Source organism: Vipera ursinii (genome assembly GCF_947247035.1).
Source record: "Vipera ursinii genome assembly, chromosome: 1".
NCBI classification, from domain to species: Eukaryota; Metazoa; Chordata; class Lepidosauria; order Squamata; family Viperidae; genus Vipera; species Vipera ursinii.
The window spans coordinates 303,897,358-303,925,109 of NC_139512.1; the positions used below are offsets into that span (position 1 = coordinate 303,897,358).

Sequence of the window (27,752 nt, forward strand, 5' to 3'; positions counted from 1 at the left end):
TTAAACAATCTGCACTGTTTTAGCAATAAGATAAATCTTAAACTTTTGGACTACTGCTCAGAGCTAATGAGAAGAAGGAGGAGAATATTCTTCTGTGATTAAGCTTAAGAGTGTACAAGTGAATATTAGCAACCAAAGTCAGTCTCCGGGGAATCATATCTTTAATTTTATTTTATTGAAAATTATTTATTTAGGCCTTAGATGTGCAAAGTATAAATGCAAACATAAAGACAATATTTGATTAAAAACAAGCAAGGGGGGAGGTTTGATATTAAACTACCTAGATAGAAGGTAAGGATTTCCAGCAACTTTAGTCACTGCCTTTCCTAGGCCAAGTGAAAGAAATAAGAAAAAAAATTATGTACAAGGTTTCCTTGATTTTATTCAGGATATATAACTGAGTTTTCAGAGAATTTTAATTGTTAAGGGCACTCAAAAAGTACCACTGCTCTGCATCCATTGGCATAATATATTAAATTAAATCTTCCCATTTACAGTGCCTACAGTGTTTCCATTCATATTCTAAAGGTGCTTCCATTTGCTGCTCTCTACATCCTGGAGTCTAGAAATAGCTGAGAGTCAAGACGTTGCAAGCATTATTTCTCCAAAGTCCAAGTTTAAAGATTAAACTTAAGCACAGCTTAAGGATATATTTTTTTCTGTGACACAAGGAACATCATGTAAATAACAGCTGACATATATTTTGCATTCTAGTCTGCATGCTGAGAAATCAGGACAGAAGCTCAGAGGGACACTGTGTTTGTGCTTGGCACATATTCTTCCCTTCAGAATTGCCTTCCATTGTTACTCACCTCAAGTAAATACGTTTTTATAGAATTTTTTTTGTCATTGTTTTTTGCCTACAAACCAGATGTGGGGAAATTCAGAAAAAAGGACTCTGGTTACTAGTAATGCCACCATTATAATATATATCAGATACAGCAGGATCCCAGAATATATCTATTCTTATGTGGAATTAGATTGGAAAGCAAATTAACATTAAGTTTGGGCGGGGAGGAGGAATGGACATATTTGAATACAACATTTGGTATACAAGAAATAACTCCCCACAGAGATATTTTATGAAATGGCTGCCCACCTAATTTTTCTGCAGATTTTTTTTCTGAGTATGCTCCTAACCCTTGCAGTGCAATTATTATTATTTTTTAAATCTTAAGCAGTTTGTTTTAAGCTTCATAACGTGAAGAAGCAAAATTCATTCAGAGATTCAGAAACTGAACCGTGTGGATCATGGAATTGTTCACAGTGATCTCAGGCCAAACTCTTAAAGACGGGGGTTCACGTGCATTATGGTAGGCTTTGCTTTATTATCATGATTTATTGAATAAATCACACTTCTTTGGCTTTACACAAAGCTATAAGCGATGATTTAGTAATATTGGTGGCTTAGTTCACAATATCCTAAGCCCCACACAAACCAACTGTGTTGTGGTTTAAATCAATAGAAAAATGCAGGCTTAATTTAGTCTTTAAAATATTTTCCCTGGGGGAAAACATTTATCTTTAAATTGATTAAATTGTGGGGGAAAATATCAGAAAAAAAACATACCTTGTGAAACTTGGTTGATCATTCAGAAGGAGTGAAAGAACCATAAAAGAGAAAAACAAAGCCATAATTATAAGGAATTATTCAAAAAAAGCAAATGGAAAGACATAAGTACAGTGATTAGCTACTCTCTGTTTATTAAAGAATGGCATTTTAGAACTGAAGCTTTTTTTCTTTTGCAAATTCCTAACTAACAAGAATTTAAATTTGCGTCTAGAAAATGAAGCATTTATTAAGAAGCGACACATTTATAAACTTGGATATGCATTAAGGGAATCTGAGAAGGAAAATAACCCTGGGTTTGTAGGGATCAGATGAATTAAAATTTTGACTGAACACAAAACCGAAAAAGATGATATCATGAATAAAACCATCAACATCACAATGTTTTAAATTAATACAACATGACCATACTTGGTACCCTAAGTACAATTGTAAGTGCTATCTTTCCAAAAGAATATTATAGTGCTAAAAAGGTATTAAAATGGCAATCCAAATGAAGAATTAAGGAATTAAATGTGCTACCAAAAGGTATTATTTTAGCTAGCATAGTGAAAGTGACAGAGTGATACAACGTCATGTATGGTACAGAGGGGAAAAATTTCTCCTATATATAAGGAGTTGACATTAAACTAGTGGAGAGTGATTAAAGTTGTATTTTTTTCACATAGAGTTGTTAAAACTATCAGAATCACATGATGACCGCCCCCAACTAAGATAATTATAAAAGGGCAACTTCTCAGGATATTAATAAAATGTGTCCAGGATCAGAGGAAGTTGTCATTAGTGGGAATTTCAGTTGAAATTCAGGCTTTATATATGCCTGAGATGGCATCTATCATACATGTGGACCACTTCTGGCAATAGCAGGATATACAGTAGGAGGTATAATTCTGCTTTCCCTCCTTGCCCCCTCAACAACCTATGATACTATTGGTTATGATATTCTTCCGGACTGGGTCTGAGAGTTGGGAATGGAAGGGACTGTGCTACAGGTAGCCCTCAGGTTACAACAGCAATTGGAACTGGGACTGCCACTGTTAAGTGATACAGTTGTAAAGTGCAACAACATGTGATCAGATCACTTATCAACACCAATCCCGGCAGTCCCAGTTGTCATCATAACCTCAGGACTGTGGAAATCATTACATGGAAACAGGGGAGTCCTAGGCAAAGAGCACAGGACGGGGGGTGCTGGTGAGAGGGTGCTGTGCAGGGGGCGGGTGCCACAGGCAGACACTATGTAATGTGGGCAGGATGGCAGGGCTGCAGGAGGGCTGGCAGAGGCCTCAGGTGGGTTACCAGAGGTTGTAGGAAATGAAATGGTATGTGGGAATGGTCTTGGGAGGCAAGGCAAAGAAATACAATGCAAGGAATGGTCAGATAAGAAAGAGCATAGGCTGTAGTCGTATAGCAGGTGAAGCAAGAGGATCACAAGGGATCCTTTCCAAGCTCTTGGGCTGTAAAGATAAAATTGTACTTTCAGACTTTCAAGATTCTATTGCTGCAGCTTCATAATAACGTAGAATTAGTTTATTTGGTCATGTTTCCTGTCTAGTCTACTTGGTAAGGCTGAAAGGTGGGTTGTGGAGAACACAGTGAGCTAATAAGAATTGCAGGTGGATGCCAGGGAATGTGTGCAAGGCAGCAAGGGTCTCCAATGGGTGATGGAGAACATGGGCAGGCTGGCAGAAGGTGTGAGCAGGGTGCTGTGAGCAGGCGTGCACTATGGAGTGCAGGCAGGAAGGGGTTCTAAGGAGTATGAGATCTCTGTAATGGGCTCCCTGGACAAAAAGAGATGGGAGCAACTTACTGGACTCTGCTTGTGGAAAGCTAACAGAAAAGGTTACAAATGGTGATCACATGACACAGCTCACTGCAACAGGGTAATCATGACTCAGGCTCCCAAGTGCCTGGATTGCAATCATGTGACCGCAGGGTTGGCTGGAATTTTAAGAACCAGTTTAAGTCCATATTTCAGTGCCAACATAACCTTGAACAGTTGCTGAATGAATGGCTGGCTATCATACTGTATTTTTCCATGTTTCTCTAGGATTGGTTCCAGTTGTGTTGGGAGGGAAAGCATCCTGACACCTGAAACCCCCATTTTTTGAACCCTTAGGATTCAATGCATTCCCCATTCTTATTTAACATCTACATAAGGATATTATGTGGGGTAACCAGGAAACGTTGGATTAGGGAATGTCAATATGTGGATGACATCCTGTTGTCTATTTCAATCCCAAACTCAATGGACCGCATTGCCAATGTTTTGCTCTAGTGCCTCACGGATATTGGATCTGGATACAGAGGAACAGGATCGGGGTCAACCTGTGCAGCCCTTAGCAGAAGGGGAAACAAGAGTCACATGGAATGTCTTTAATTAGGCTTATTGTTGGAAAATAAGAGGTTAGAATATAGAATCTTGGAAACAGAATAAGCAAAATTCCTACCTACATTTAGGAATGAATTCATTGAGATGGGATCACTGAATTATTGAACCTTTTTTTCCAGATTATGAAACCGAAGCACTAACCACTCATTCCCCCCCCCAGATAACCCTGATACTGAAACAACCTTTATTAGTTATGTTTTGAAATACTTTTGTTTTCATTCTCAGCCTTGTTGAGTTTTCTTCACAACCCTAGCAACACTGAATGGTTGAAGATGCAAGGACCTTCTGTTCTAGAGATTTTCTAATATTAGTTCTCAATTGCATTGCAGTAACCCAGGCAGAATTTGGGGGTTAATGGCAGCTATGGCCAAGAGGGCTACCTGCACAAATACATTTGCTCAGCCAATTATGCCCTTTTCTAATTTGGGAGGCCCTTCTCAAATAGTCTTTCAGGTTTTAGATACTTTTGTTTGTTTGTACTACTGCAACACGCTCCAGTTGGGGTTGCACCTGGAAGCTGCATTTGGTCTAGACCAGGGGTAGGCAACCTTGGCTCTTTTATGACTCATGGACTTTAACTCCCAGAATTCCTGAGTCAGCTATGCTGACTCAGGAATTCTGGGAGTTGAAGTCCATGAGTCATAAAAGAGCCAAGGTTGCCTAACCCTGGTCTAGAATGAAGCAGCATGAGTAGCTGCAGACCATTGCACCCATGTGACACCTCTAGTTCACAAGCTGCACTGGTTACCAGTTGGCTTCCAGTTGCAATTCCACATGACAGTAGGCACCTTCATGACTTGAGGTCTAGTTACCTACATGAATATATTTTTCTATCTATGGTTTGGTTGTTTACTTGTTTAGTAAATATTGTAGACTAAGCATGTTCCAGGTCCCATAGATGAAGGAGTGTTATCTTACAGGACCCCAGAGACTTCTCTTCTCTATGTCTGCCATTGCCCTCTGAAAGAGCATTACTTGTGACCCAGCTGCCTTTAGGAAAGGCTTGAAGACCTTGCTTTTTGAGCAGGCCCTGGGATGGGTTGCTTTTGTGGCCCAGCTTATGATGTTTATTTGTTAGCCATATAATTATATTAACGTTTCCCTAATGTGAGCTTCTCTGTTGGTACACTGTTTTTGTTAGGTTTGTTTTAATCTGTTTTTATTACATTGCTGCACACTGCCTAGAATTCCTTTGGTAATTGAGATGGCCAAATTGATTACATTTTTTTAAAAAATAAATAAATCTTGATTGCCTTTATGCACCATTTATGGTTACTCAGAGCCAACTGATTGACTAGTAAAGAAAACAGGTACGGTACATTTATAAGACCAGTTGAATGTGAAGGAAAATGTTTTAGAGGTCACTCCATCACAAAAGCTGTGTGTAGTGGGGTGCCCCAGGGATCTGTTCTGGGCCCAGTGCTCTTCAACATCTTCATCAACGATTTGGATGAGGGGATAGATGGGGAACTCATCAAATTTGCAGATGACACCAATCTGGCAGGAATAGCCAATACTCCAGAAGATAGGCTTAAGATACAGGAGGATCTGGACAGACTCGAACACTGGGCACTATCTAACAAAATGAAATTCAATGGTGAAAAATGTAAGGTGCTACATTTAGGCAGGAAAAATCAAATGCACAGGTATAGTATAGGTGGTACCTTGCTCAATAGTAGTAACTGTGAGAGGGATCTTGGAGTCCTAGTGGACAATCACTTCAATATGAGCCAGCAGTGTGCTGCAGCTGCCAAAAAAGCCAACACAGTGCTAGGCTGCATTAACAGAGGGATAGAATCAAGATCACGTGAAGTGTTAATACCACTTTACAATGCCTTGGTAAGGCCACACCTGGAATACTGCATCCAGTTTTGGTCACCACGATGTAAAAAATGATGTCAAGACTCTAGAAAGAGTACAGAGAAAAGCAACAAAGATGATTGGGGGACTGGGGGCTAAAACATATAGGTTGCTGGAATTGGGTATGTGTAGTTTAACAAAGAGAAGGGTGAGGGGTGACATGATAGCAGTATTCCAATATCTCAGGGGCTGCTACAAAGAAGAGGGAGTCAAGCTATTCTCCAAAGCACCTGAAAGCAGGACAAGAAGCAACGGATGGAAACTGGTCAAGGAGAGAAGCAACCTAGAACTAAGGAGAAACTTCCTGACAGTTAGAACAATTAACCAGTGGAACAACCTGCCTCCAGAAGCGATGAATGCTCCAACACTGGAAGTTTTTAAGAAGAGACTGGACAGCCATTTGTCTGCAATGGTATAGGGTTTCCTGCCTGAGCAGGGGGTTGGACTAGATGACCTCCAAGGTCCCTTACTACTACTACTACTTCTTCTTCTTCTTCTTCTTCTTCTTCTTCTTCTTCTTCTTCTTCTTCTTCTTCTTCTTCTTCTTCTTCTTCTCTTTTTCTTCTTCTTCTTCTTCTTCTTCTATTATTATTATTATTATTATTATTATTATTATTATTATTATTATTATTATTATTATTATTATTATTATTATTATTATTATTATTATTATTTCCTAATGTTGTTTCTGTTCAAAGAAAAATTAGGAAAAAAGAGAAGGAAGCAATTTTTTTCTTTAGCTTTTTTCTGCAAAGATATTCCATAAAGGTATCAACTCACACAAAAAGAGTTTGCAGCTGTTAGAGAACTATTTGATTTAATTAGTGCCCACTTTTATCCCCCTTCCCATAAGCTCACTTTAAATTCTTAATTATTGGAATAACAAACAAAAATGATTGTACTCAACTTACTGGCAAGAATGACCATGTCCATCCCCCAAAATATACTCATGATCCAGCCAACCATCACAATTGCTGTAAGAATCTGAATCAGAGCTGCTGCAATGTTCAACCAAAACACACAACAAATGTGTCTGTCAGGGAGATCAGTCCGGGCTCCACACAGCACTGTGAAAGCTGATACAAATGTCCCTGTAGGAAGAAAGATCAGCATTAAAAACTCAGAAGAAAACAACGGTCAGGCACATCACACGAAACACCATCATATAAGAGCAGTAGAATAATTGGCAGGCACAGCCTCAGAAATTATCTGCATTTGTTTCAAAAGGCACAAATAAATAAATAAAAATATCCATTACATTTGAAAACATTTTGCAGCATTTTAATATATTAAAAAGCATATTATTTACAGCTTAGAAAAAGCTTATTGTAGGACCACAGAATTGGAAAGGAACAAATCAACCAAATTTTAGCCTACTCCTACATAACAAATCAGAATCACCATTTCCACAGATCAGCCCACATAATCATTAATATTGTTATAGTAAGAAAATCTAGAAGATAGGTGCTAATTAAATTCAATAACAGTCCTAGAATATATGTGCTGTTAGGCTATAAGATGAGCTATATATTTATTTGCTTATTCAATAGAGCACACCAGATTTCAGTGTTAGTTTCTTTTTATTCATTTCTGAAAATTCAGAGTACATTTCTTAATACAAGTAGATTTTGTGGACAGTAGGCAAGAGTTTAGGCATTAATATTTGACTATTATTTTGTTTATCACCCAAGTATGTAAAACCACCCGTTGTACACATTCCTGCCAAAGACCATGGCGGTCGAGAATCAGTTCAAAAGCAAAGCAGGGAGCAGCAGGAATGGCAGAGATGTTAATAGTGTATTGACTAGTCAATTAAAAGATCCTGCCATTGGTGGGCCAGTTTACAATTGCATAATGTGGAAAGGATGGGTGTCATTCCCTTATTTGTGCTAAAAATGCTTATGGAACAGCACTATTATTTTTTTTAAAAAACCTGTAGGCAAGGTTGTAATATTATTTTGCAAAATAATTTCCTATTTAAGCATTAATTAAATACAGCTAAAATCAGGCAGTTGAGAATTAAACTGCATTTGAATTTCTGATTTAGAATTTAACTCAAAATTTACTTGATCATTCAGATACGATTTTGAAATTTAGAGACTCTAGGGGGAGGAATGGCAAACTGAAGATAACTATGAGTTTCTTGAAATCTCTCCATATAAGGACAAGATGGGAGATCAATCACATGAACTCTGGATGATTGCTCCTCACAAGCCAATGACAGGAAGACATTTTCTATGAATTGGAGCACTGGGAGACAAAGGATTAGCCATCTTGCTCACAATCACAGTGGAGCCTTTTCAAGGACATTAAGATCACAAGCTTCACTTTCTAATCACTTTTGGAAATTTCCTATTAGAATAGAATGGAATAGAGCTGGAAGGGACCATGGAGGTCTTCTAGTTCAGCCCCCTGCTCAAGCAGGAGAACCTATACCATTTCAGACAAGTGACTGTCTATCTCTTCTTAAAAACATCCAGTGATGGAGCACCCACGATTTCTGAAGGCAAGCTGTTCCACTGGTTAATTCTCCTCACTGTTAGGAAGTTTCTCCTTAATTCCAGGTTGCTTCTCTCTTTGATCAGTTTCCAGCCACTGTTTCTTGTCCTGCCCTCTGGTGCTTTGGAGAATAATTTGACCACCTCTTCTTTGTGGCAGCCCCTCAAATACTGGAATGCTGCTATCATGTCACCCCTATTTCTTCTTTCCTTTCGACTAGTCAAACCCAAGTCCTGCAGCCATTCTTTATATGCTTTAGTCTTCAGGCCTTTGATCATCTTAGTTGCTCTTCTCTGAATTTTTTCCTAACTCTCAACATCTTTTTTGTAGTGTGGTGACCAAAACTGATTGCAATATTCCAGGTGTGGTCTCACTAGGGTTCTATAAAGCAGTACTAATACTTCATGTGATCTTGATTCTATGCCTCTGTTTATGCAACCCAGAACTGTGTTAGCTTTTTTGGCTTCTGCTGCACACTGCTGGCTCATAGTCAAGTGATCGTCCACTAGGACTCCAAGGTCCCTCTCACAGTTACTGTTTTTGAGCTAGGTCTCACCTAATCTATACTTATACCTTTGATTTTTTTCCTGCCTAAATGTAAAACTTTGCTTTTCATTTTGCTGGATAGGGCTCATTGTTCAACTTTGCCAAGATCTTTTTGGATCCTGAGTTTGTCTTCTGGGGTGTTGGCTATTCCTGCCAGTTTAGTGTCATCTGCAAATTTGATGAGTTCCCCTTCTATTTCATCTAAGTCAATAATGAAGATATTGAAGAGTACTGGGCCTAAGATGGAGCCTCGTAGTACCCCCCTGCTTACTTCTTTCCATGTGGATGTAGCACCATTGAGGACTATTCGCTGAGTACGGTTTGTCAGCCAGCTACAGATCCATCTGGTGGTGATGTTGTCTATTCTGCCTCTTTCTAGCTTACCAAGAAGTAGGTTGTGGTCTACTTTGTAAAATGCCTTACTGAAATCTAAGTATACTACGTCAATGGCATTTCGCTGGTCTACTAATTTAGTCACTTTATCAAAGAATGAAATAAGATGGGTTTGCCATTATCTGTTTTTAACAAACCTGTGCTGGGTCCTAGTTATATTTGCTTCTAGTTTTTCAGCTATCTGTTTTTTATTATTTTTTCAAGTATTTTCCCAGGTATTGATGTTAGACTGTTAGTCTATAGTTTTCTGGGTCTGTTTTTTTTCCTTAACTTTATTAACTTTAAAGCTATTAGAGACCATCAGAATGATGTTTCAAATATCTTCATTGATGAGTTTATTTTAAGCTTTGAACAAAAGAACAATTACTTATAAGCTTAAAGAAGCTGAAAGAGAGAGCAAAAAGCAGTAAAAGAAAATTATTAGATTTTACTATTATAATGAAAATTCTTAATAAAACCATATATATACTATTTGGAAATTCAGTATTTAAAACTAGAGTTGCCAGAGAAATCTCTGGCCTGACAACTCCTTCATATTCCATAACAGAATAAAAATGGCAAAACCCCAAAAGAAATCCAAAACAGCTGCTGGAGAGGAGGTACAGATCAATCTGCCTCTGTAATGGGATGAGTACATTAAACATGAAAAGCAAAATTCAAATTTCAAAATATAGAAAATAAATAATTTATTCTATCCCTTTTGGTACTGTCCATAGTACTCCTGCGAGTCCCTTGGACTGCAAGGCGATCAAACCGGTCAGTCCTAGAGGAGATCAACCCTGACTGCTCTTTAGAAGGCCAGATCCTGAAGCTAAAACTCAAATACTTTGGCCACCTAATGAGAAGGAAGGACTCACTGGAGAAGAGCCTAATGCTGGGAAAGATCGAGGGCAATAGAAGAAGGGGACGACAGAGAATGAGGTGGCGGGATGGAGTCACTGAAGCAGTAGGTGTGAGCTTAAATGGACTCCAGAAGATGGTAGAGGACAGGAAGGCCTAGAGAAACATTGTCCATAGGGTCGCGATGGGTCAGACACGACTTCGCAGCTAACAACAACAACAACATTCTATCCCTAGTTTCTAAGCAGGGTGATGGTGAACCTTTTAAACATTGAGTGCCCAAAAACCGCCCTGCCCCCGCCCCGCTAACCACCCCGCTCTGCTGCCTGCCCCACTGTCTGACCACCCCCATTCTGCCGCCCGCCCACCCCCACCCCACCTGCCCGCAGGGTCTCCTACTGCCTCCATGGCCTGCTGCAGCAGTTCGCCCAGGCAGCCCTGCAGTGCCATGGTAGCCACCCCCTCTGCTCATGCCCCGCAGCATCTTCTCTGTGCAATGAGGCACGAGGGTGGAGTCTTGTCCCTGCTGCCCGGCTGCCATGTCCTTGGCTGCACTGGTCTGTGTGGGCCACGCCAAGGTGTGGCTCTTCAGGGGGGGCTGCTGGTGAGAAGGGGGCTGCGAGGGGAGGTAGGCCTGGGGCAATGGCGTGCATGCCCTACAGAGAGAGCTCTGAGTGCCGCCTCTGGCACGCATGCCAAAGGTTCACCACAACTGTTCTAAGCAATCATTGTAGCAGGTTAAAAATTATCCCATCCCCAAAGCCTATTCAAGAAATCACAGAACCAGAGAATGATTGTCAAACATTGACATTTTGCTTTTCCATTATTTTGAAGGAGGAAACACATAAAGTGATAGCAAAAGTCTTTAAAAAAGGCTTGACACAGTTAAAAGCCTAAAATAAACCCCTAGTAAAAAGCTCCCAAGGTTGTCTACCCACTAAGTGTCATTGTTCTTTATGTTTTCCTCCCTCCAAGTTACATGGATCTCAGCCCACAAATGCTGAGGAACAAATCATGAGGAACCTCTGTTAAAAGGACAAGAAATTAAGTTTTAAAGTGCACCACATCATTCCTAACCTTATAAGGAAATAGCTATTTATTCCACAAGCAAAAAAGTAGTAATAAAAAGGATTGAAAAATAAAAACAGATTAAAACCTTACTATTGTCTCAGACTTCTAATTAGCCAGTATATTGCTTTGCAAATAAAGAAATTATACCTTTAAAAGAATAAAGAGGTCAATAAAACACAAAACAAAGTACCTAATTATTAATATAGTGGTCGAGTGGCTGGATGATTCAAGCTCTGGCAGTAAGCCTGATCTGTGCATTTTGGCTCAGTATCTCAGCATTCGCTTGATACTATTCTGGATTACTTTACTGTTCCAAATGTTCATCCCCAGACTTCTCCAATAGAGATACAAATTAGAATGCCTAAGACCTGATGCAGACAGTAGTTGAATGTACAGTATTTATCCATGCCAAACAAGGGCGTGCGCGCACACACACACACACACACACACACACACAAACTTTTAAAAGTAGACAACTTTGCTAATGATACAGGAAGAAATCTGTCTCTCAGAAAACCAGAATTCACACTCTGAGTTAAAACTTGCTGTTTTTATTTTACTTGTTAGCTCTTCCCAGACTGGGTGCAACTAACAAATTACTGTATGGATATTTCTGATTAATTTCACCTCAAAATCAAGTCTGATTTTTTCCCCCTCTTGTAACAAGCCAAGGAAAACATACATTATTTCCTAACTGAGCTGAAAGGAAAAAAAGGGAGTCTTACTTTCAGGTGAAACGCTAAATATATCATAGACAAAAACAGTATTGTATGCCACTAGTCTCAATCTGCATTTTTCTGAAGCTGGCAAGTGTAATATGGCAGTAGTGATTTTTCTGGATGCCTTGCCTGTAGTTACATTAGACTTAATGCAGATCCAAGCACTACAAGACCTTCAATTATATAATACATGATTCTACATACACATAATTTATCGGTAAGCAAGTGGGGTTGCCAAAAAAAACCTTTGATTTCTGCTTTTATACAATGAAATAGAAATCCATGCATTGTTCCCTGCTAGCCTCCATCATAAAGAGATATTATATAGTAGAACAGTGGGAGACGCTTTGGAGCCAGAGGCATATAGGCTTGGCTGGGCTGTATTGCTTCTGAGTCTACACGGAGGTTTGTATCTGGACGACAGAAACAAAGCACACAGAGAAAAGCTGCAAATCAATATTAAGATATTTTAATTATTCTTCAAATGTGCTAGATTTCTGAGGGAGAGAGTCAAAGAATACTTAGCCCTTACATTTCATAAAAGTTTCCTTAATTACTTTTTTAAAAAAATACAGTTGCACATAAAGCTGGGAGGGTCAGGAGCAGTGGTGGGATTCAGCCAGTTCGCACCACTTCAGCAGAACCGGTAGCTAATTTTTTGTTGCCCAGGCCAAGAATGGACTTCCGGAAGCGGCATCCACACAGAGCCTTGGTAGAGCAGTGGGCTAATGCCTCCTTAAGTAACACCAGCTGCCTGCAATTAGTGCAGGTTCGCATCCCACCAGGCTCAAGGTTGACTCAGCCTTCCATCCTTCCGAGGTAGGTAAAATGAGGACCCAGATTGTTGGGGGCAATTAAGCTGACTTTGTAATAATGCCGCTTGGGGTGTGTGTGAAAGCCCTAATAAGCAGGCATATACATAGAATGAAGGCTACTGCTAAGCTTGTAAGCCGCCCTGAGTCTTCGGAGAAGGGCAGGATATAAATGGAATTAAAATAAAAAATAAAATAACTGGATCTTCACATATTTGAATCCCACCACTGGTCAAGAGGTATGGCTTCAATAAGGCTCAGGTTCAATTCTAGGCTCAGAAACACATTTCTACTGCAGAAATTACATCTAAATAGGCAAAGACATATTTTAATTTTTTGACTTATATTTTCTATAATCAAATGGAACATTATAACCCCTGAGTTTAGATTGTTCATGATCTGTTGGCTTTTTGGAAGACTTTGAAGACATTAATGTGTTCCTGGGCATGGAGATCACGTGGTTAGTTTGAGTCTATGTAGTGGTTGTTATGATTTTACTATAAAATGGTTTTTATTTTGGCTGCATGTGTTGCTGTTTCAATGCTTTTTATATTATGCATTTATATGCTCTTAGCTACCTATAGTTGATATGGCAAGATGGGCGGTCACATACACTGAATTAATAATAATAATAATAATAATAATAATAATAATAATAATAATAATAATAACAACAACAACCACTACTTAAGGATTTCACACATTTAAACAATAGCCTTTTCTTGACTAAAATTATGTGCCCTCAAGTTAAGTACACATATAGATTTTGTCCATGATAATCTGTTTCCAACCTAGTCCTTCAGGTCTTCCAACAGTGCAACTCATCACTATTTTAACTTGAATCCATCCATTCTTGCTTCATTTAATAACTGGAGATGATTCAACATAAGGATACAGCACATGCTTTAAATGCAGAAGACCAGCTTATGTAGTCATGGATGAAAAGAGCACTTGCATAGAACCCTGGATTTATACTGCTGGTCTGTCAACAATACTGACCAATTTGTGTTAAATCTAAGATGGCTTACTTCTCCCAATCCTGTGTGCAAATAAGAATCAATAACATGAGCTACTTTCATGGCAAAAACAACCAAAATATCATTGAAGGAATCAAAGGTAAAATCAATAACATATTTTCCTTTGCTAATAGTTATGGTAGAAATACAGGATCTAACAATAGCTCAAAATACAGGCAACCATGGAAAAAAAGACAAAGGAAGAAAAATAAAAAATGTGAAGTAGATGTGATGGATTCCAAATGTTACTAAAACAGGTATAGGTAGTCCTTAACTTATGACGACAATTGAGCTGTTAAATGAGTCCCATTTTTATGATGTTTCTTGCCAGAGTTGTTAAGTGAATCACTGCATTCTGAAGTTAGTAACACGGTTGTTGAGTGAATCTGGCTTCCACATTGACTTCACTTGTCAGAAGGTTGCAAAAGGTGACCACATGAAACTGGGACAATGCAACTGTCAAAAATATGAACCACTTGTCAGGCATCCAAATTTTGATCACGTGACTATGGGAATGCTCCAAGGGACACAGGTGTGAAAAAGAGTCATAATTCATTTTTTTCACTAATTTGTAAGTTGGGGACTACCTGTACCTGTAGTTTTGATATAAACGTAACAATCTTTTTCTAAACAGGATCAGTCAAAATTAAACTACGTAAAGAAATTCTGAACTGAAACTGAGATACAATTTGCCTGGGCTTTTATTTTTCATATTAGGGAAATAAACGTTTTGTAAATTAAGGCAAGTCAAGGGCATCTTTGCACTACTGCAACAACGATATATCGTGGAGTGGAAAAAGTGGATTGATTACATCCAGAATAAATATGGGACTAAAAAGTTTCATTTAGCATTTGAATAAGTATTGATGGGACGTTTATATTGCTTGTAGTCATTTTATAAGAGCTAAAGGGCGATAGACCTAATAGTTTATTGTTGTTAGCATATGGTAGTTTATGATTGTTTTTTACTTTTATACCTTGTATTTAGCTCTGGGAAGTCGGGGAGGGGGGAAGGGGAGGGGGGGAGGGTTGGGTTGGGAAGGGGGGTTGGGGGTGGGGAGGGGTTGTTTTGTTAAAGATAAAATGTATTGAAAAACTTTTCAATAAAGAAAAGGGCATCTTTGCACTACTTCTGGCCTCATTCTTATAGTTCTTTAAAAAGCAGATGTTAATACCAAGGTTTTTAGAGCTCCCCATTATGTCAGTCTTCCCACAATCCCACTTAAATTTCAAATACCATTAATCAAATTGGAGAATAGAATAACACAAAAGAGAGAATAATAAAGACTGCTTGGGGGATATTAGGTTCAAAGAATTTTTTCTAAAGCACTTTTCAGAATTGTATATTATCTTCTTTTGTAGTATGCTTCACATTACAAAAGACTTCACACTCAAAAACTCAAAATCCAGAATGTTGATATTAAACCTAATTAAAGCTGCCTTTCTCATAATTCTGAACTATTGACAATATTTTTCTGATAAAAAAATATATTCCAGAAAGAGCAAGTGGAAGATAATGGTAAAAGAGATTAAGAAATAGTCCTGTATATTTTAGTGTGGTAGACAAGTGTTATTTAAACGCAGTGCTTGCTATCATGTCATAGATCAGCAATCTTTTCACTAAGTGGATGTGAGTTGTGATCTTATAAAATGGTATGAGTTCCTCCAAACATTTATTTTAAAATGGATTAATCTTGAGAGATGCCAAATTTCAGTTTCTGAAATTTGTAACACCACTGCTCCATGAGCTGTATTGGCTGCCGGTCTGCTTCTGGGTACAATTCAAGGTGTTGTTAATCCACCTTTAAAGTTTAGTTTAGTTTTAGTTTTATTTAATTTATATACCGCCCTTCTCCTTGGTGGGGACTCAGGGCGGTTCACAGGGCATATATAAAAAAGACAATACAAAAATTAAAAAAAAGATTAAACCCATGCCCAGTTAAAAACAGTGAACAAATCTACAACAACTATTAAAACCCATCCCCGTCAGGCCAGACCAGCTATTTCAAATAGGTGGGTCTTCAGGTCACGACGGAAAGTTCGGAGGTCTGGTGCCATCCGGAGCTCCACCGGCAGTTGGTTCCATAATGCCGGAGCGCCCACAGAGAAGGCCCTCCCCCTGGGGGCCACCAGTCGGCATTCCTTGACTGGCGGCACCCTGAGGAGGCCCTCTCTGTGGGAACGCACAGGGCGGAGGGGAGTTGACGCCGGCAGCAGGTGGTCCCTGAGGTATCCCGGACCCATGCCATGTAAGGACTTAAAGATCGTTACCAAAACCTTGAACCTCACCCGAAAGACAACTGGTAACCAATGCAGCTCGCGGAGCAAAGGTGTAACATGGGAGTACCGGGAAACTCCCAAGACAACTCTCGCGGCCGCATTCTGTACCAGTTGGAGCCTCCGAGTGGTCTTCAAGGGAAGCCCCATGTAGAGAGCATTACAGTAGTCAAGGCGAGAGGTCACGAGCGCATGAGTGACCGTACACAGGGCATCCCGGTTCAGATAGGGCCGCAACTGGCGCACCAGGCGAACCTGGGCGAAAGCCCCCCTAGTCACGGCCACTATATGATCTTCCAGGGTAAGCCGTGAATCTAGGAGGACTCCCAAGTTGCGAGCCCTATCCACGGGGGGTAAGAGCTCACCCCCCATAGAAAGAGATGGAACATTTTGAATGTCCCGGGATGCCGGAATGTACAGCCACTCAGTCTTGTCAGGGTTGAGTTGAAGTCTGTTCCTCCCCATCCAGACCCGAACCGCCTCCAGGCAACGGGACATCACAGCGAGGGCATCACTGGGGTGGTTTGGGGTCGAAAAGAAAAGTTGGGCATCATCGGCATACTGATGATACCCAACTCCAAAACCACGAATGATCTCACCCAGCGGTTTCATATAGATGTTGAACAGGAGAGGCGAGAGAACCGACCCCTGAGGAACTCCACAAACGAGAGACCTAGGGGCCGATCTCTGTCCCCCTGCCAACACCGACTGCGTGCATCCCAGGAGATAGGAGGAGAACCACTGAAGAACTGTGCCTCCCACTCCCAATCCCCTGAGACGCCGCAGCAAGATACCATGGTCGATGGTATCGAAAGCCGCCGAGAGGTCTAATAGGACTAGGACAGAGGAATATCCCCTATCCCGAGCCCTCCAGAGATCATTCACCAGAGCGACCAATGCCGTCTCCGTGCTGTACCCGGGCCTGAAACCCGATTGGTAGGGGTCCAGATAATCCGCTTCATCCAGGACCAGAGGGAGCTGATGCGCCACCACACTCTCGACAACCTTCGCAAGAAAGCGAAGGTTGGAGACTGGACGAAAGTTGTTCAAAACAGCTGGGTCCAAGGCAGGCTTCTTGAGGAGAGGTCTCACCACCGCCTCCTTCAAGACGGTGGGGAAATAACCCTCACTCAAAGAAGCAGATATAACCGCCTGGAGCCAGCCTCGTGTCCTCTCCCTAGCTGCATAAACCAGCCAGGAAGGGCACGGGTCCAACAAACATGTGGAGGAGCTCAGCCTCCCCATAATCCTGTCCACTTCATCAGGGGTCACAGAATCAAACTCTTCCCAGATAACATTGACAAGACCGCCCGTGTCCTGATCGCCTGACTCTGCCCAGCTGGAGTCCAAACCGGTCCGAATCCGAGCGATTTTATCCGACAGATGTTGACTAAATTCCTCGGCACGACCCTGCAAGGGATCCTCCCTCACCTCCTGATTAAGAAGTGAGTGAGTCACCCTAAACAAGGCGGCCGGGCGATTATCTGCGGACGCGATGAGGGTGGAGAAGTAATTGCACCTCGCCACCCTCATCGCTGCGAGATAAGACCTAATATAGGTTCTTAACCGCAACCGGTCGGGTTCGGATCGGCTAGACCTCCAGCAGCTCTCTAGGCCCCGTTTCCGACGCTTCATCTCCCGGAGCTCCGCGGAAAACCATGGAGCTCGCTGGGATCTGCGCCGGGTCAGGGGCCACAAGGGTACAACCCGGTCAAGTGCCTCAGTGGCTGCCCTTTCCCAGGCTTCCACTAAGGCATCCGCCGAGCTGTGAGCAGTGGAGGCAGGTGGGGACCACAGCGCCGCTTGGAATCTATCAGGATCCATTAAAGCCCTTTATGGCATGGATACAGGCTACTTGAGGGACCATCTCACCCAGTGGGATTGGCCTGCCCCACCTCTGCCAGCAGAGGAGGCCTGCTGCAGACCCCATTGGCCCAAGTATTCCACCTGGCCAGGTCCAAGAGAAGAGCCTTCTCTGCCATTGCACCTGACCTTTGGAACATCTTGCAACCCTCCCAATCTTCCGTAAGAGCCTAAAGATCTGGCTCTGCCAGTTAGCTTGGAGCCCCAATAGGGAAGCATCAAAGTGGAGATGATCCATTAACAACAGATCCTACCTCTCCCCCCACCTGCTCCTGCCCTCCCCATTTTTTTCATTGGGCCACAGTATTTGGATCTTCACAGTATTTTATTTATGTCTTTTAGCTTTTGTATAGCTTTTATCTTTGTATGATTATAAGCTGCTCAGAGTTAGCTTATGGTAAGATGGGTAACCAACAAATTTTACAAATAAATAATAAATAAATCTTATCACACGGATCCTGTGTGCGATCTCATGCAAATATACTGAAATCTTGTGAGATTCAATTTTCACATGACAATTCAGCAAAACAATTTGATAAATGTATCTCTCTTTCACTTTCTCTCTCATTCCAGAGGATCAATTTAGGGTGATTTCCACCAAACATTATGGAATGTTTGGTGGAAACAAAGGCAAAATTCCTTAGTTAATACATTTTTTTATTGCTTTCGTTTATGGTTAGCTATAAAGCATAATCCACCCAACTCAGAAATTTATGGTTTAGAAAAAATACTAATTTTTCTGCTAATAAGGAGTAATAAATATGCAGGGAAGGAAAAGCATGAACTAATTTTTTTATCTGCTCACTCTACAATATTAGCTCAAGGTTTCATCTTTTTACCATGGTGTATCAACTACCTTAGAATCAAAGGGTTACTGAAAAAATAAAATATATGCGGTACCCAGTGAACTACTGGAATTCAGCCTAATTAGAACATGATCAGTGCATGAGATTATTATTATCAAGCCATAACTGACAATGTGCTTTTCACCTGCTTTCTCTAATGAGAATGTGACAGTGTTTCCATTGAGATTCAAACAGCTGCTATTCATGTTGTCATTATCTTTCAGGCTACATCTTTGTAATACATCCTATCCAAAGTCTCTCTTGAAACTGCTATTTCTGGACCAGGTTAAAAGTAAATGGACAGAAATGAATTGTTAACCTACCTGGCCACACTGTTAGGGTTGGCCTGGTTGATTTGCTGAGAGCACAGAAGCATCAATAGACTTTGCTACAATGTCCTGATATAAGAACACCACAGGATAGTCTGAATATAAAAAAAAGCCCTTGCTGCTCTGTGATTCATTTATTTAACTTCTTTTAAATTGTGTGAAAACAATGTAAACCTCTTTGCTTTATCACAACTGTAGAGATGTCAGTTGAAAGTTGTTTTTAAAAATCCAGCCTTCACATCCAGGGACATTCCTCTTTCCTAACAAGTCCAAAACAGAAGTTTTCTGTCTTTTATACACAAGTTCAAGCCAGTGTAACAAATAGTTTCAAGATTATTATTATTCCAGGGCCATTTCAATGTAAGATTGAGCTAAGTAGTAGAAATGTGCTATTTGCTTCTCCTCTGACAAGAAAGATTTTCCAGTTAATTAGCAAAGACAGCTGCTTATTTTCTTAATGGGACAGTTAAAACATGACCCCTTTGGCATTAATAGCTACTGTAACCAGTACTTTGCCCACTTTGTGTGATTTTTGCAGGAAAAGAAAACCCTGAAAAGCTGCACAGTAGGGGAAGTGGTGTAAAGAAAAACAAAAGTCATCACCATGAAATACAAAATACAGAGACATCTACAGGGCACTTCCCTACAAAACGGACATCTCATGCTCACCATGAGAAGCAAACTCAGAGAATTACTAAGAGACCAATAGCCCAACCATGAGTTTCCACAGATTCTGCACTATGGCAAATGATCAAAACCTTTCTGATTAACAATTTCCAGGGCAACATCTAATCAGGGCTAAATAAAAGCTTAAAAACTGATAAATGATAAAAGCAAATCAAAGGTGCTAACAACAAAGCAATGAAAACCTCATCTGTGAATAATGTCCGCAATATTAAAATATATGAATGATTGCAATAATAAATTGTTAGTTGCATTAAAATATAGTATTTTATATTATAAAATAAACAGAAATCCCTAAGTAAACCTCCCAAGGTCAGTCCCCTTCTCCTGGTATTTCTGAGTGAATGAATGCAGAGAAGAGAAGGACTTGAAAGAGGGATTCCCATTAAACCCATTATTTGTATGGAAAAACCCCTAAAGATGCTTGACAACATAGCATTATTAATATTCCAGTCTTGCAATACAGCTGCATTATTAGTGTAAGAGAATATTTTCTAGTTCAGGGTTGAACTTTTCAGTTCTTGGTATTCTCTGAACTTGATTGCTTGCTTGCTTGCAGGCACCTCATTACCCAAATAGATAACACAGTTGTTATTAGTCAGAGAAAGGCTTTATATTGTACACAAATATTTTAGAAACAGGATAACTTATAGGAAAAGAATTAGAAAGGTTTTCAGGATTAATATTAAAGCATAGAAAGTTATATACTTAGAATTTTGTATTTTTGCAAACACACATCCTCACATTATCAAATAAGATATTAAAAATGGAACAGGTGGAGGTATGCAAAAGGAGATATTCTTCCTATACAGATAGTTCTTGACTTATGTCCACAGTCGAGCTTAGAATTTCCATTGCTAAGCAAAGAGTTGTTAAATTAGTTATGGTCAGTTTTTTTATCTTTTTAGCCATAGTTAAGCAAATCATTGCAGTTATTAAGTGAATTATGTGGCTGTTAAATGAATACAACTTCCCCTATTTGCTTTTCGGAAGCCAGCTGGGAAGGTCGCAAATGGTGATCACATGACCGGGTACTGCAACCATTGTAAATGCAGGTAGGTTGCCAAGCACCCAAACTTTGACCATATTGACTGTGGGAATGCAACAGTTGAAAGTGTGAGGACCGACTGTCACCCTTTTCAGTGTTATTGTAATTTCAAATGGTCACTAAATGAATGGTTGCAAGTCGAGAACTAATTGTACTTCTGATCTTCTTGTCAATACCCGCCCAACCTGCCCATGTATTAACACTGCAAAATAGTTGGAATTGAAATTCTACATTTTTTCATAAGAAAAAGGATCCAGGATTCTCTAGTGCTGTGAAAAAAATATCCTGTCAGAAAGATATCCTACATTTAACCTTGTCATAAAGCTACTTGAACCTTATTTTGTAGGATTTATACTACTTGATACTGTGAAATTCCCTCTTGTCTTCTCCAGTGCTTTGAAAGAACTATGGACAGACCTTATTAGTGGTGTACTGAAATATCTTCATACTAAACACTGGAGGCTTTTAAGAAGAGATTGGACAACCATTTGTCTGAAATGATATAGGATTTCCTGCCTGAGCAGAGGATTGAATTAGATTAGTAGACTCCGAGGTCCCTTCCAACTCTTGTTATTCTGTTATTAATTACACATATTTCATTTATTTATTTGGTTTCTATCCTATTAAAGAATTGGCCAACCTTCAAATCACAACTTCTACCTGCATTTTTCCACAAACAACCTGTTGAAGTAGATATGAAGAAAGAGAATGACTGGCCCAAAGACACCCAATGTAATTCTGGACTAGAAGCTTGAAGCTGGACTAAACATGGGTCTCTCTAGAATGCCTAGTTCCTCACCTTAACCACTACATTTTTCTGGTATTGGAACACCTGCATAGACTAATAAAAGCTACAGAATTAGCACAAAGATGTCATGTCCAAAATCATACACTTGATATCATTCCTAGAATTTATGGGAAAAGGCTTTACAAAAACAGTATAGGCTCTTATTGTGTAATTGTATTGGTCCTCAAAGTATGAATTTGGAGGGTAAATATATAATAACAGTACCCAGATATTTGGAGGAAAATTAGCTTCATAACATATATGCTTATTATGTAGCTCAATCATAGTAATCCATCTATTGATACTAAAACAAAAGAAAACCCATTCTGAGGAACTGTATTAAAATTGCACCAACATTCTAATAAGGTTAAGAAAATTCAAGATAAATAAAAGGCACAAATTATTATTATTGTTATCATTCTGGGTTTTTTTATAAGCAGCACCTGGAATACTGTACATATTTATAAGCATAGCTGGCTCAACTTTCTGAAAAATGTTCAGCATCTGCATAAACAAAAACAATCTGATTAATAACAAAATTAATTAGAAATGTTCCAGAATATATTATTTTATATGCTAAAAATGCTACAATGCCTACAGAAATGGAATGTTTTCAGGACTTTTAGCCTCTGAGCACATTGTATTCTTAAGATGCTCCTGTATTATGCTCAGGATAATTTGCTTCCAAGTATGCTTTAGAAAATCCTGTCTAGACTGAGATAATTCAGCAAAACCTGTGAGATATTCAGTCCAGACAGTAATTACCTTGTCCTCCAACTGTATTATTCACCTGTTGCTCGGCCATCCAGTTTCTATTCTGGGAAAACAATTCCCAAATGCTTTCCTTCATGGAGGTATGTCTTGTAACACACATACAAACAGAAGATTAAGCTAAATTTATACATACAAAGTTAGCACACATGAAAACAGGCATATCAGCTTTAAAATAAAAATTAGTTTCTTACTGTCCTGTTGGTTTCTAACGCCTTCTAGAACTACCTATACTAGTACTTGTATTGCAGAACAATAGTTATTAACATTTGCCTGGTACTGTAAACAGAAAGGGGCTGGTTCAAAATAACTTCTCCAATCAGTTGAGTTACAAGAGTTTAAGCACAGAAGGGATTATATTGGAATATAGAATAGCAGGGTTGGAGGGAGCCATGGAGGTCTTCTAGAGTTTAGACCAAACCTCCTGCTCCAGCCCTATGTGATTCTGGACATATGGTTGTCCAATCTCTTCCTGAAAACCTCCAGTGATGGAGCACCCACCAACCTCTGGAGGCAAGTTGTTCCATTGATGGATTGTTCTCACTGTCAAGAAATTTCTTCTTAGTTGTTTTAGCTCAAGTCATAGGAGATTCAAGTGACTGAAGTAATGATGAAATGATGCACCCCACTTCACACTCTAAAAGATAAAACCCCAGAGGCAAGTAAGTAGGGAAATAATACTTTCTTGCCAAAGGGAAGGAGCTTATGATGCTTTGGTAGGGTTCATAATTAGGCTGGCTGTACTGTGTCTACCAGACAGCCATAGCAAAAGAGCCAGACTAAGGGTATCTATCAATCCATTTAATGGGGTGAGAAAACAAAAGGAATTCTATATTGGATCGGACATTGTCCAGATCAACAAATATTGCATCAGATATTAGAATTCCTGGGCACCTGCTGAAGGTGGGTAACTATGGCTGTAAGATTATTGGAAGAACAAAAACCACAGAAAAGGCAAAAGTATCCTGTGTATGAAAATCATGCCAATATGGCCTGCTATTATACATCAGAACCAACAAAGCAGGTATACCTAAAGCAAATGTTTGAACATTGAAAAGAATTTATCCAGATTCAAATATCATTGAATAACAATTGGCAGATCAAAGGGGATTAATTACTAGATCTGAAATATTCAGGAATGCAGAACTGGAATTGATTCAGAAATATTGTGAAAATGGAAGATAAAAAACACAATAGTAGAATATAGAAATAACTCAGTTAATAATTGGAAATATAAAGGAAACAGCTGATATGAACTACAGAAATGATAATTTAGAAGAAGTAATTACAAGAGAACAAGTAAGGCCAAGCACTGAAACTGCATTTAAGTACTGAGTAGTCTTAAGTTTTCAACAGATGCAGCAGCATGTTTTTTTTCTCACTCCTTGATTAGAACAGAACGTTTTTTATGTGAATCACAGAATCATCCAAGTGTAGTTTTATTGGCTACATTGTATGCAGTTTCCAATTATTGCACTATAAAATTATAAATATAATTTTAACAATATTATAGTTTTCAAGATAATTTGATAGTGGAAGCATGCATTCAAGAGGGAAAAAAGATAAATAAATGCAATCATGGAAAAGGTAATTTGACTTTTAATGCAGATACTATTCTTAAAACAAAAAAACCCTCCTGTTATCATGAGACTGAGACAGACTTAAATGATCAGAATTAGATTCTCAAAAGAAGATAAGAAATAATATACCGGTACTGTATCTCAGTTGGCCTGAGTTCAGGGCAAAATCAGTTCAGTGTATGCTTCCCTTGGAGGATTATATCTAAAATACTAAACAGTTCAAAAGCTGTAGACATGGAATGACTACTCCCCTCCAATGACTGCAAGGGTCCATCTGACCCTTTCATTTTACATTTTATTAAACAAATCAATAAATGAGAACCCGGATGTGTAAAAGTAACTATTTTGTAAGAACTATTCTGATTCTTAGCAATAGAAATGTGCCCATGGATACAAAATTAGGGATCCTTAGAATAGAGTTTAGAATAGAATAGAGTTGGAAGGGACCTTGGAGGTCTTCTAGTCCAGTCCCCTGCTCAAGCAGGAGAACCTATACCATTTCAGACAAGTGACTGTCTAGTCCATGGTTGTCAAACTTGCAACGCCACGTGACATGTTGCGACATATCGTGACTTTTTTGCCATTGCCAGCAATGGGGTGGGCACAATTTCACTATGATGCATCCGGCCCATGTGCCGGCAGTTTGACACCCCTGCTCTAGTCTCTTCTTAAAAACCTCCAGGATTTCTGAAGGCAAGCTGTTCCACTGGTTAATTCTACTCACTGTTAGGAAGTTTCTCCTTAATTCCAGGTTGCTTCTCTCTTTGATCAGTTTCCAACCACTGTTTCTTGTCCTGCCCTCTGGTGCTTTGGAGAATAATTTGACCACCTCTTCTTTGTGGCAGCCCCTCAAATACTGGAATGCTGCTATCATGTCACCCCTGTTTCTTCTTTTCTTTAGACTAGTCAAACACAAGTCCTGTAGCCATTCTTTATATGCTTTAGTCTCCAGGCATTTGATCATCTTAGTTGTTCTTCTCTAATTTTTTTTTCCAAAGTCTCAACATCTTTTTTGTAGTATGGTGGCCAAAATTGGTTGCAGCATTCCAGGTGTGGTCTCACTAGGGTTCTATAAAGCAGTACTAATACTTTGCATGAACTTGATTCTATGCCTCTGTTTATACAACCCAGGATTGTATTTGCTTTTTTGGCTGCTGCTGCACACTGCTGGCTCATAGTCAAGTGATCGTCCACTAGGACTCCAAGGTCCCTCCCACAGTTATTGTTTTTGAGCCAGGTCTCAATAGAGCTCAATAAGGCTATCATTATTATATGACAATTGTATTATTCAGAATATTAAATTATTAACTCTTTTCCTTTTAAAAAGGCTGAGTGATGTGGACTCTGGGTATCCAAATACTCAAGATAATAAAACAGGCTTACTAAAATCCAGGGTGGAAGCTCAGACTGGTGACCCCCTTCACTTTAGTTAAAAACAGTCATGCAAAGAAAGCACAAGAGAATGTTGCTTTACTTCCACCTTTTAGTCTTTATTTTGGCTTATATTGAGATGGGGTGGAGTAGGGAATCTGGCAAGGTGTTATTTACAATTGTTACTGAAATATAAGTGATAAAAAACCCTAACGTAGCACTGATGTATTTTTGAAACAATCATTAGATGTAATATTGAAGTTTTTCTCTTTCTGTGTACCTTGGCAGAATGCATGTAAAGTCAAATCTCAATCTTGTCTAACCATCAATAATTTTTATTTTGAATCTTTGGGAAGAGAGGCTAAAAATACTGCACCAAATACATGGGGTTTTATCCTCCCCACCCACAAAGAACAAGAAACGTGGAACCTATCCCTCAAATATATATCAATTCTTACTCTCCTTTGTTTCATTAGAATTCCCGTCTTATGTTCAGAAATAAGTACAGGATGGTTAAAACCCTATTTACAAACTATCATCTATAAGCCTGTTGTAGAGGTAATCCTCAATTTACAAGAGTTAGTTTAGTAACCGTTCAAAGTTACAAGAACCCTGAAAAAAGTGACTTATAACTGTTTTTCACAGTTACAACCATTGCAGTATCCCCATGGACATGTGATCAAAATTCAGACGCTTCGCAACTGACTCATATTTATGAAGGTTGCAGTGTCCCAGGGTCATGTGATCACCTTTTTGCAACCTTCTGACAAGCAAAGTCAAGGGGGAAGCTGTATTCACTTAACAACTGTGTTACTAATTTCAGAATGCAGTGATTCACTTAACAACTATGGAAAGAAAAGCCATAAAATGGGGCAAAATTCACTTAACAAATGTCTTACTTAGCGACAGAAATTTGGGGCTGAATTGTGGTCGTAAATTGAGGGTAACCTGTATCTACCACAGTACTTAAAGCACACAATCCACCATGGGCTTTTAGTAAAACTGAGACTAAACTGGCATTACTTGCGAAAATTAAGCAGTACATATTTAAAGACTGTGGGATCATTACAATTCGATAACATTTCCTAATTTTATCTTTATTATCTTTTTTTCCCCTCAAAAACAAGGGGGAAATTTTATTTTTCAGCCACCACAGTTATCAGCCAAATCACAGGAATATTAAATCTTCCTTTTTTAGAACTACTTATAATCCTTTGTCTTGAATTAGAAGCCTCTGAACAATGCTCTTCTCTTCTTGTTTATGAATCTAACAAATCAGCTTGAATTATGGAATATTTTGTAGAATATAGAATACATGGAATAGTTAGCAAATAATACAACATTGAACAGACAGTAAAATAGAAGTTTGATCTTTCCTTGTAGGGAAGTTAGAGTATGTTGTTTAATGTAGTACTTCCATAGTCAGATTGAAGAATTGTTTTCTAAGAACCAAATCTGAAAATTAATATACTAAAGACTGAGATAGTTATATTTGATAGGAAAAAATGATGAATTAATACAAATTTTACATACATAGTGCAAACCTAGAGTTATTATCCCATTATATTCTTATCTCTTGGGCTTACTATGTCAAACTTTCCTTCTGTGATTTATATAATAGCATGCATACATGCAAATCTGGGAAACCCATCACTTGTTTCCTCAATCTGCAGATACAGCTTTTAAAATACAATTTAAAATTACTTCAGGAAGTTTGCCTCTTATCTGCACACGTATTTCCTTTCATCTTACTAGACAAATTTGTTAAATGTATGAAACAGAATCAAGCCACCCAAAAAAGTATCATAAAAATGTACACCCCAGAAGCATCATCTCTTGGATTTGAAAATGGATGATTAAAACTTATATTAAATATAACTAACTAAAATTCATAGAGGATATTTTCCATTACTTGATTTCTGAATCTAATTCCCTTTAGCTGTAGAAGCAAGAAACTAAACTTAGACCCTTTTCAATCTACGTATAAACTTTCCCTTTATATCTCTTGTACAAAGAAGAACATTATTCCTTCAAATTATATTCTGCTTTCAGGAACCATTCTCAAATCAAATAAATATAAATATATAAATATAAATATAAATATCCTTCCACACCTGCAACAATCATTTCTGAAAATCAGGATTATTCCTAAGGAGAAAATGCTTTCCTTGCATATTAGTGGGAGTTAATAATATAGCCTACCTTCATTTCTCCATAATTTTCAACAGCTGTATAATTCTATATATTATTCACTGTTGCTTCAACAATATATTAATTTTTTGGTTATGAAAACGTGGTTATGTCAACAAGCTGTCAATCAAATAATTATTTTTCTTCAAGTGTTAAGTTTTAAAGTATCTGACTATTACTTAGAAATGTTTTCAGCTCCAGAAGATCTTTGACAATTTCTTTCACCATACTACCTTTTTATTTAACTGTTCCCACCCTCCACATTCCTAATTGCTTCACTCTTCCGTGA

General features: G+C 38.9%; 1 protein-coding gene across 1 annotated transcript in view; it reads right to left on the bottom strand.

The window, feature by feature from the left end:
• Positions 1 to 1,438: 1,438 nt before the first annotated feature.
• Positions 1,439 to 27,752, bottom strand: part of STUM (stum, mechanosensory transduction mediator homolog) — a gene marked incomplete at its 5' end in the record, with an annotated part of 39,036 nt that continues 12,722 nt past the window's right edge. The window contains 2 exons of the mRNA XM_083358255.1: positions 1,439 to 1,579; positions 6,734 to 6,913. Of these exons, the coding sequence (XP_083214381.1) occupies positions 1,554 to 1,579; positions 6,734 to 6,913 (206 nt within the window). The 3' untranslated portion in view covers positions 1,439 to 1,553. The remainder of the gene's footprint in view (positions 1,580 to 6,733; positions 6,914 to 27,752) is intronic.